Source organism: Galeopterus variegatus, unplaced genomic scaffold (assembly GCF_000696425.1).
Source record: "Galeopterus variegatus unplaced genomic scaffold, G_variegatus-3.0.2 Scaffold541, whole genome shotgun sequence".
NCBI lineage: Eukaryota > Metazoa > Chordata > Mammalia > Dermoptera > Cynocephalidae > Galeopterus > Galeopterus variegatus.
The window spans coordinates 58,250-70,148 of record NW_007726652.1 but is presented as its reverse complement, the minus strand read 5'-3'; the positions used below and the strand labels follow the sequence as shown (position 1 = coordinate 70,148).

At 35.0% G+C, this 11,899-nt stretch overlaps 1 protein-coding gene across 1 annotated transcript in view; it reads right to left on the bottom strand.

Moving 5' to 3' along the window:
- ARID1B (AT rich interactive domain 1B (SWI1-like)) overlaps positions 1–10,298 on the bottom strand; it is a 276,990-nt gene extending 266,692 nt beyond the window's left edge. The window contains exon 1 of the mRNA XM_008569895.1: positions 10,194–10,298. Coding sequence (XP_008568117.1) covers positions 10,194–10,232 — 39 coding nt within the window. The 5' untranslated portion in view covers positions 10,233–10,298. The remainder of the gene's footprint in view (positions 1–10,193) is intronic.
- Between the last annotated feature and the right edge of the window lie 1,601 nt (positions 10,299–11,899).

Below are 11,899 nucleotides of genomic sequence, written 5' to 3'. Positions count from 1 at the left end.
GAGGGTTGCGATCCGTTGCCGGTCACGAAAAAAGACAAAAAGGAAAAACAAACAAAAAAAAAGTAGTGTCCATACCAGCCAGCCACCAAAAAAAAAAAAACAAACAAAAAAAACTGTCCATTAAATGAGGTGTTATATTATTATTCTGAAGCCAAACTTTCTCCAGACACAGGATAATTACAAATGACTGACCACACATCTTCCCAGTCATCAGAAGGTGTTAACTGAGTCACCGCAGTCCTCAACCACCCATGCCCATGGGAAAAATAAAGACCAAGGAAGAGCACGACACTCATCAGAACATTCTGAAACACAAGCAAGAATTCCGGGCACAAGTTTGGGATGCGGTGGCAGTTTCCGGACCTGCTTTACACGGGGACATCCACCTATGGGTACACGCAGCTTTATGCCACTGCCTCCACACACGCAATTCTGTGCTCTGACAGAAAGAGAACACACCACTCTATCCAAATCAAAATCAAGACCAGTGAGCTCCAAAGACAAAAAAAAAAAAGGCAAAACACAACCACCACTCAAAACACAGAAATGCAGAGGAGACTATCCAGGAAACTGGCTTGGGTTCCATTAAAGACAAATGGTGGTTTTCCCGTCCCTGGGTTGCTCTTATTTCCATTCATGGTAAATCTCAGTTCAAAAAGCAGAATGTTTACCCAGTTTCTTTATATAGTACAACAAATGTAAACCTGGAGTGTTAGAAGTAAATGGAGACCTCAGGGACAGACCCTCAGGGCTTCCTCCCACCAGCACGAAATTAAAAAGAACTGTTTGCAAGATCATCTTGGTTCAGAAAACTGTCTCTACTGGGTTCCCTTTGGCCCAGTGGGAAAAGGCATTAGCCTTTGCATTACAAGGTAAGACCTGTGTCCTGCAGATTCTCCTTGGCTTGTTTGTTTGTTTTTCTACCTCCCACTCCAGCAGGCAATCATGAAGACACCTGGTTTATGTACTTACTTTTCCCATAAATTTTTCTCCTTTTCCCTAGACTTCTCCGTACTCAAGCACATCAAGACTCCCTAATTGATCACATAAGGGAGGGAGAGGGGGGCTTCTGGAATCTCTTAGATGTTAGGAATAGAGAGGGCTGACAGGAAAGTCCGTGTCTCTCCCATGACCTGCATAGTAAGATTATCTACTGTATTAGGCAACCCAAAATCCCTAAATAAGTTTGAGTTCCCTGCTACAAAAGAAAATGGCACCAAAGAACAGGGGGGAAGCCACCAAGAGGCTACTTGAGCCATCTCTAAAGATGCCAAGGTACGATACTTTCCTTATTCATTTCACTTTTTCCCAAAAGCAGAGAAAACAGTTCATTTCAAAAGTGCTTTTTCTTGGGCCGGCCCGGTGGCGCACTGCTGCAGTGCGCCGCTTGGGAAGCGCGGCAGCGTTCCCACCAAGGGTTCGGATCCCACATACAGACCGGCCGCTCACTGGCTGAGCGAGGAGTGGGGGCAACACCGAGGGTTGCGATCCCGTTGCCGGTCCCAGTCCCGGTCCGGGTCCGGTACGGGCGCGACACTGAGGGTTGCGATCCGTTGCCGGTTGCGATCCATTGCCCGTAACGAAAAAAGACAAAAAAAAAAAAAGTGCTTTTTCTTATATACTAACATAAGATGGCTTTTCATGTAAAATTGAAGAGCTGGAAGGCGCTCTGAGGTTCCTAAATCTAACTTACCCATTTATCAGAGAAGGAATCAGAGAGCCTGAATTACTCAAGACCAGAACCTTAGCTGAGACCTAGGCCTGTTTGCCATTCAGCATCATAAAAAACAGTAACGTCTTTGTTCCTCCCATACAAGTCATTATAAACTATTCATTTTCATTTTTGTGAAGACAGAGAAAAAGCAAGTGATATAAACTACTTTTGAATAATTTTTACAATGATCTGATAGTAAATAGCAATATGTCAAATATTTATATTCAGTCTAATAATCAGGTACTACCTAAATCAAGAGAACTCTAGAAAATTAGATATCAATAAATAAAAGCTGCAAATTATGTATTTAATTTTTGAATATTTTCATATGTATTGAATATGTACCATATGTACAAATGAATACACACAGACTCCACTACAAATGAATACTGCTCTGAACACTTAAAAAAATTCAAGTGATACCCCAATAAAGAAATAAAGTGAAAAGATGTACACACCACTTGAATATGTACCATATGTACAAATGAATACACACAGACTCCACTACAAATGAATACTGCTCTGAGCACTTAAAAAAATTCAAGTGATACCCCAATAAAGAAATAAAGTGAAAAGATGTACACACCACAATCTAAAATTGGGTAAAATTTAGGTCCTGTGGCAAGAGACAATAGTCTCTGGAAGCTTTTTTTTTTTTTTTTTTTTTAAATAGAATGCATTATGAAGAAAAGTACTTGAGAAAGCTTAGTTACTTTTTTGTGGCTTAAAGCTTTTTCCTCCTCTTTTATTCCAGGCTTAAACAAAGTTCAGTGGGGCATCAAACTGCCTGTTTTAAATTACAGTCTGTATTTTAAAATAGAATGCATGCACGGCATGTTCCTGAAGCTAGGGGATGGGAGTGTTATTCACGGAAAATTGAAGGCTTGTTGAGTCAATAATCTTCTTTCACACAGTAACAATTTTCAGCTAAAATTTCTTGACCCAAACAAAGGAAAACAAGACCATTCAGTTATTTTACAACAATTTAGAGAAAGCAAAAGAAAAAGATGAGAAAGAGAGAGACACCTCTAAAATTCTACATTGTGAGAGAAGAATAGACAATTTGGGCTCAGGTAGAACCTTCTCTACATGTATTTATTTCCTCTCCTAAACTGACAGTTAATATTAAAAATAGTTACTTCCAGTACCAAAGAAACATAAAAGCATATAACCAGTCCACAAATGCTACTATGAGCTCCTGCTGGTTATATATCCCTCGTTATATAAAACAGATGTGTGCTTTCAGAGTTACCTGCAAAGTGAAAATCTGTAAATTAAAAGCCATTTCCCACCTAACTTGGGTAATAAGAAGTAGCAAACTCTCAACGCCTCACTGGCCCATGCAGTGTGATCTGGAGGAACAGGCTGGCCACGGGGGTAGCTGTGACCAGAAGACTCTGGAGAACAGAGGCAGGAGCTTTCCAGCCCAACACACCAGGCACCTCTGCGTGTTCAAACCAAAGCAGCCTGGGAACATCACAGTCATTTTTTGCTTTCTAGCATAAAAAATTTAAATGAGCACTTTAAGGAGCTCCACTCCTGACAAACTCTCCTGTCCCTCACCTCCACTGCTGCTTGGAGCTCTGAAGACCTACTGAAGGCCCAGTGTTCCTGCTGTCCCTGCCAGCGGGTCAGGCTCCTGGGTCCCAGACAGGCTTCTGTGCCACCTTCGCATGGGCCTAGGACTTTGCTGCAGCCAGGCAGCGCGCCAGACAAGAGACTCAAGTTGGGTCAAAGCCTATCCATCCTCCGTTTGCTACGGCAAAATTTGAATGCTGACTTTTCTATTAGTCAAGAATATCTGCATTTATCATCTTTTACTTAATGAGCCTCATTTATCAACTATAGATCATCGTTATCCTTCTATTATCAAAACCAATATCCTGCAAATCAGTTATGTTTCAGCCTTTCTTAATCTCTAATTTTGTCATGTCTATTTTTTTAATATTACTACTTCATACTCCTTTATTAATTTTTAAAGAACTAATTGACAGTCCTATAAAATGGGTTGAAATTCATTTCCCTTTATATTTTAAATGGAAATCTTCAGAATATTATGTGAAAAAGTTTGTAGGGGGCATGCTTAGTTAAAATAAAACACATTTTTAAACCATTGCTACTAAGCAAATATCTCAGCTATGATGGATTTAGAATTACCCCTTTAACAGGACTGACGATGTCAATCTAGAAACACTTTGCTTTTAAACAACTCGAATTTTTTGCGTGCAAATTGTAATTCTTTTTAATTATTAATTTATTCTAATTTTTCATTATATTTAGCCTTTTTTCCCAAACTTTTGAGGTTTTACTGAATTTCACTTACAGAATAAATATTTAAGTGGAAGATTATTTTGAAGGGAGACACTTCCCACTTCCTGCCTCTTCCAAGGTCAAGTATTACCCTCTAATTTTAAAATGACTACCAATATCATGAAAATACCCTCAGGAATAAAATTAATAACTTTAATTATTAATTAAAGTAATAACTACATTAGTATAATATATTAATAATGATAACAATAAAAAGAACATCACATCTTAAAGAAATAATCCATGCCAGAACATAAACATCTATCAGAGTCACAGTCACTTTTTCTAAATTAAGACTTTCATGATCTTCTCAACCTTAATCCAAAAAGAACTGACATCTCCATACAGAATGCACCAGTGATTAAAATTACATTCGAGAATATGATAACTCCTAAGTAAGAAAATGAAGTGTTGCGTGTTCCCTTTAAAAATTTCCCCAAGACATCAAAATGTGTCTGCAACTTCAGTTTTGAAACTGTGCGGTGATTAAGTATATCTGCTGATGCTCCAGCATCAAAACACCATCCTTCAGAGTATCCCCTCCTCCTCACTGGCACAGGAGGCCTTCAGTTTTGAAACTGTGCGGTGATTAAGTATATCTGCAGATGCTCCAGCATCAAAACACCATCCTTCAGAGTATCCCCTCCTCCTCACTGGCACAGGAGGCTTCCATTCTATAAAGTATTTGCTCTAAGACTCCGAACCTCAACATACTCTAATAACATTCTGAGAACACTGATAATAAACAGCTTAGGTCTTCAGCTCCACACAGGCATTATCCATGCTTAAACACCAAGATAAGTGTGACGGCAGATTAGATTTCTCTTTCATTAACTTATGATTTTTTTAAATGTTCAGAATGATTTGAGAAGGATCAGACAATAGAAGACAGCTTAACCTTTTAATGACAACCATTTAAATCAAGTTCAAGTTAGGAATAAAAATGGTTTGAAAGTTTATTTGGCAGCCACATTATCTGATTCTTACCTGTTAATTTTAACTTCTGCAAAAACCTGCCAACTAACAGGTTAAGATAGCATTAATAATTTATATTTCTAGTTGGGTTGGGTTGAGAACTTGGTAAAAAGCTGCTTCACCTACCTATCCCCAATAGTTTCTCCTGTTCACAGGATCTTTGTTATGAAAATATTTCTAGTTGGGTTGGGTTGAGAACTTGGTAAAAAGCAGAACCCCATTATAAAGCTGCTTCACCTACCTATCCCCAATAGTTTCTCCTGTTCACAGGATCTTTGTTATGAAATCTAAACCCTTAAAACATCCCTATTAACATATCAGTATTCATATATGCTTCCAAAGGTATATGACCTTTGACCTCTGAACAACATAAGTGTCATTAAAGAGGTAAAAAACAACACCAAAAATACAGTGGTCGTCTTTCAATAGGGGTAAAACAACTGTATGCTCTGTTGCTAATACCTAACCCCCAAAAGGATATTCTTGGTAATGACAGTTTTCCAACCACTCTCTTTTAGGTTTCTTTCCAATACCTTTTTAACACTCTCTGTTTCAAAGAACAACCAGAATTTACTACCATCTTCCTTTCACAAAGGGCCCCCAAACAGATGATTTATCTAAAGCCCAGTATTCCCTTCTAATTGCAAACTCAACAATAGTGCCATAAGCACTATTCCACACTAAATTTAGGGTTTTTAGTTAACTCAGGAAGATCAAACTCTTTTCATGTCGGCCTCTTTAGGTATTTCCTACTTATGGAAGAAAGGGTCAGAAAGAGGTATTTAACGACCTGATGGGCCTTCCAGAATAGCCAACATATTTACTCCTTTAAAATATTATAGACATGTTTTACAAAGTCATAACAAAGCAGCCTTTTCTCAAATGCTGATAGAATATGACTGCCAAGCTGCATTCTGCATCTTAAGGTAAACAGAATAATAATGGACCTCCTATCTGAAATACAAAACTAGTAGCATGCCTCTCTGTAGAATAAAACAAACTACTTATTTCTAAACTGAGGAATATCAACAACTCTTCAGATCCCTGGAGGTAAAAGTGCTATTTTGCTAAATGCAGAAGAAAATACAACCCTCTTTTCTATTTACTTCCTTTTATACATGTTTATAAATATTTTATTGATAACATATCTGTAATATGATTACTAAAATTATGATTACTCTCAATTAGTTTTTTACAAGTAAAAAATATATGTTACTAAGAATATGTTCATGCTATTTTTACCTATTAATTGTCCAAAGTCTATTTATCCAAAGTCTATTTCTTTTCTCGAAGTTTACCAAGGTAAAACTCAAATGCCATTTGATAAAACAAAATTGTTTTAAAACTAACATCACCCTGACAATATAGATATCTGACTCATTTAATCATTTAGTATTATTAACATATGGAAAACACAGGCTCTCCTGATGTCAATTCAATACCTATAAAAAAAGATTCCTTAGCAACTAAAAGAAAATTCTGAAACTATGGGAAGAATTTACTTAAAAATAAGTTTTTATATTAAATCTTTTAGGAAAATACTTATTGAATCAAACATAATAAATACTATGAAAAGATCCTAGCCTAATAGGGGAGTCAAGACAGTTATAAAAATAACTGTAATAAAAAAGAAGGACTAGTGAATGCCACAAAAGATGAAAATTTAACAAAACACTCAAATCATATTTTCGGGGTTATCTTAGAATGTAAATTGAGATGCACTCAATGTCTATAAAATAAAGAAGTAATGGCATCTTTTAGACCATCCACTATGTCTTTTTCTAAAACGCTTGCTTCATTTCATACCAATATTAGAGGAAGAGAAAACTATAGAATGTGCTCAAATTTTAAGTGATAATATTCTAATAAGAGAGAGATTTTCAAGCTAATTTTTATATTACATACTATATGATTAAATTAAAACGCTTGCTTCATTTCATACCAATATTAGAGGAAGAGAAAACTATAGAATGTGCTCAAATTTTAAGTGATTATATTCTAATAAGAGAGAGATTTTCAAGCTAATTTTTATATTACATACTATATGATTAAATTTATCAATATGGTAATACCCGAGGACATATTAAGCTAATCTACCTCAACAGGAAAAAAGCTGTATGATTAAGAGGTATAGAAATAAGTGGACAATATTAAGGGAGATTTTTTTCTGAGCTTAGGTCTGAGTCTGTTAAGCAAAAAGTAAATATTACTGGTCATGGCCCCAAGTATTAATTTATAGGTTATTTGCTTTCTGTGGACAATTTGAAGATCTATCTAAGTTAGCTGAAAAGCATAACTGCATTAACTATTGAAGATCACCAGGAACTTAATGACATACAAATAAAGACAAACACGGGTTCAAACAATGGTAAGCGGACAACTTACAGAGGGATTAAATTATAGATCTAGCATAAGGACTTTGGAAATGTCTGATTCCTTGTAATAGAAAGTTGTTAACTATGTGTGTAACAAACATGCTAAAGAAAAATATATTTATGACACATGCAGAAAATATCACACAGGCAGAAAAATATTACAAAATCTATCTCAATTGAAGAAAAAATATTAAGAAAAACTACTTGAGAAGCATTATAGTCTTATGTATAATGGACAGAGTTAATAATAATACATTAGAATTACTATACTACATTTTTAAAAAGGTACAGATAAGACTCACAACATAGTTTCAAATTACAAAACTAGAGATTACAAATATCATAGATTGTCTTTAAGTAAAAAGACAAAATTTATATCACTGATACTTGAAAAGTAAAATCACAGCATGAGTTACAAATCTACAAAGGATCCAATAGCAAATTCATATGTGATAACAAACATAGCTTCACAGTCCTACAGTATCAACTTAGCCAAATTAGAGGACTAAAACATTTAATAAAAGTAACACTGTAAAAATACATGATATCAGAGCCATAACAGAATACCAACAAATTGTTCCCTGAAATCATAACAACTTTAATTGTGTACAATAACATCTGCTTTCATCCACATAAATAAAAATATATCTGTAATCCCCTTATAGAAAGTTTTTACACATGCAAGTCCCCAGTGAAAGAAAAGAGGCACTAAATTTCATTTAAATGAAGTCGATTTTCATCCTAACAGATTGGGGGTTTTATGTGTACCAGCTGATCTACGTTTGTCCTCCACTACGCATGAACTGATACTTTCATATACTTACCATAAAACCCAGAAACTTCGCTCCCTAAAAAAAGATTATTTAAATGTGTTTAAAGTGTCATTGAGTTAATTAGCATCCTACTTATCTAAGAGTTACAAAAACAGAAAGAAAATACCCATTAGGTTATTTCTTTTTTAACAGCTTCACAAGAAAATTTCTATCATGAACAACCTTAAATATTCTTGGGAAGTAGGCAAGGTAAAGATTAAGGAAGACAGTTAAGCCATTATATATATATGTGAAGGGTATAAATAGAACAATTTAGAAAAAATTTAAACTACTGATAAATATATTTGTTCACTCCCTAAGATACTTTCATCCCTTTTTTGAGTAATTAGCTTAAAAAGCATCCATCCCAGAGCAGAGCTCTTCGGTTAGTTTTCTAGGATTCTAACACTTCATTCTGTCCCTAATCACACCGTAGTGTTAGCTGAATATCAACCTCCCATTCCAGTGCAGAGCCGTGACAAGAAGCACAATGATGCCGTTGTTTTCAAGGGGATATAAAGAAAGCGATACACTGCAAACTCTTCCCATAATTATGCAGAAAATTGGTATAACTTATCGCAAATGCAACCTGTGTCACGGTACAACTCACCAGCCAATGACACACCTACGGACTAAGGTTTCTTCAAAAACACTAAAAACTGATGGGAAAAAAGTAGAACTCGCCATCTACCTGCTTCCCGTGATTCAATTTAAGTTTCATAAAACCACAAACCGATTTCCGAACACTCAAAAAATGTTGCATTTATCAATATCATACATGTGTGTTGCACACACACTATATACTCAACCAAGTTGTAAATTATCTGTTAAAAAAAAAGCTTACAGCATAAAACAGAATCCATTACCTTTTTCGTTCTTTCGAAAACCAAATAAATAGACAATAAACACTACTCCAATACAACTAAGAAAAAGACCATAGTAAGATTTCATCACCTCCCACCATAGAAATAAGACTGTAAAATTAGGGTTTCAAAACATGTATGTCACATTCAAAGCTAATGTACGTCCTGTAGCATCACTTACCTTCTCCGCTAAAGCTACATATAAATTTAACAGGTACGGGGCACATGCCAAGTGTCATGTAAAACATTCATTACAGATGTTTGTTCTCAAATGTTTACACGTAATATAATAAATCTTATTTAATGCAAACATAGTTGAAATTTAAATTAAAATCATGGCTATCCTGAACTCCCATTTTAGACAGACCCTCTTAATTGAGATTAAGAAATAAAAATAATTCTTCAAACCAAAATATTTTAATGAGAAAAGGTAAAACTATTTATGTGTACAGATTTATTCTTTTAGTTAATAAGGAAAACTTCATTTAAATTAGGTTCCTTATTTTAAAAAAGCAAATTTAGCAAATTAAATACAAATGAACTATTTATGGGCGTCAACAACATGATTCCCTATACTACAGCCACTACTCTTATCAATATATACCCCAATCACCATATACTAGTTGCTGTTGGAAAGACTTCACAAGCTGCTTTGTCAAGTTTTAAACTAAAATACTTTCTTTTCATGATTTCTCATTACATAACTATAAAGTCTCAGAAGAAATTCAAATAAATATCAGAAGTTTTATCTCATCATTATATCTATCCTTTGCGAAGTGGGAATTTCGGTTAAGTTTTAATTCTTGTACAGATACATCTGTTCTGTATCACTACCAAAACTACAAGGTAAAGAAAGCTCAAGTAACCACAGCAATAATCGCCTGCACACACAACCAACCCACCAAATAAAACCCTCTAGTTGATATCTGGATTCTGCAACAGAGATATCTACAAATGACAGACTTCTCCAGGACTGCAAAGCTGCTAAGAATTACACCCTAAAAGAGTTAATAAATCACAAAATATATTTGAGATCTAGAAACTTCTCTCCCATATCATAATATAAAGTAGAATGAACAAAACAGCTCATTTAAAAAGATCTTTTAACTCATTACATTTCCAAATCAGCACATGAATGTCTTACTGGTAAACTTGATGGTCTTTCTTGTTGGATTAAGTTCATGTCTTCATGGTTAGGTTTTCCGGGGGCCAGAGGAGGTTGAGACCTAGTTCCATAGCCTTCCTGAGACATGTCCTAAACAAACACAAAGCACTTCATAAACACCTCAAGGAGTTATAAGTTTCCTTGGTAACCAAAATGAAGCAAAGGCTTATCACAAACTATCACTGTTATATTTTAGCAGACATATAAATATGCTATCACTATGATTTCTTTAACACATTATCAAAAGCATTATCAAAAAACAAAAAAGCAGTTAATCATTAATAGCAGAAATATATATATGTGTATATAAAATTAACAACTAAATTTATTATGAGACCACATAACCTAAGCATTGTATTTGAGTTTTGCAGGAAGACGACTAGTTAGTAAAAACTGGGGAGGGAGGTTAGCCATAGCCAAACTGTCTTTTAACCCAAAGCAAACCAAAAGTTCATTTTATTGCTTGATTCTGATTTTGATCGTATTGTTTAAATTCTAAGTTTGACCAAACTGCCTTTTATATTTCCTCAAAAAATTCAAATAATTAATAAAACTTTCTTATCAATGGAAACTTAATATGTCCTTTCAATTAGTCACAAAACTGTATAAGTTGTTATTAAGCTCATAGTTTCCTGGGGTTTCTACAAACCAATAAATACTCACATACATAACTCCATATGTTCATGTGGCATAGTTTTCAGAGAAACACAATAAAGAATAAAACAACAGTGGGGAACAAAACACACCTAAAAAACCTGCTGAGGGATAAGAAACTTATCATTAACTTGGCCTTTCTGGTATCTTGCTGAACTCTTTTCCACGAGGTATTCTGCACGGTTTCAGCACTGTGTTGAAATAAAATTATGCAAGGATACTTCCAAAGGTTCGTGGAAAGATTAGTAATTCTATTTTTCCACAAACTTTTTGAAGTAAGTTTGTATGATCCAAATATCACACCACACCACATTTACCATTTACCAGATCTCTAGTTATTTAACTATGTATGCTCAGTTACTAAACATTCTACCATCATTTTACACCTGAACTGGAAGAGCAGGACAGAATGTTAAATACTTATTACAGCATGTCTCAGTTGGCACTGAAAGTTGAAGAACCAGTTTCTAATTAGAGAGAAAAAAAAAAAAGAATGGAAAATATTGCTTTAAAATAAAATTCTCTCCCTTCCCTTGTCAGTTCAAATAAGTGCTGGCATTAAAGAAACATCATACATAGGTTCTACATCTCCTGTTAAAATATATTACTTCAAAAATTAATGTTTATTAGTTGAAACCCTATAAAAAGCTTCTGCTGCCCCACCCCTTTCTCACACAGTATACGCTTAAAATTACAAGGCTTCTTATGCCAAGAAACTGTGGGCCAATAGCTGGTACTACAAAGTACACAGGCTGTTCAGACTAGATGTAACTAGCCGAGTGTTGGTGCGACCTGCCTTTAAATGGGCTCTGAAAAAAGGAGCATGCCAAGAACGCAGCACATTCACATGCAACGCTTCTTCCCTTAGATAAATCTCCACCAAAAAAACACAAAACCAATTAGATATTTAACCTCTAATGGAAATGTATAATATACTTTTGTAAGAGAATTCAATCCCAGTTGTCCAGGTTTTTATTCGAAAACAATACCATAAGAGTAAGCACATGCAATCCAAGGACACTTGAAAGGTT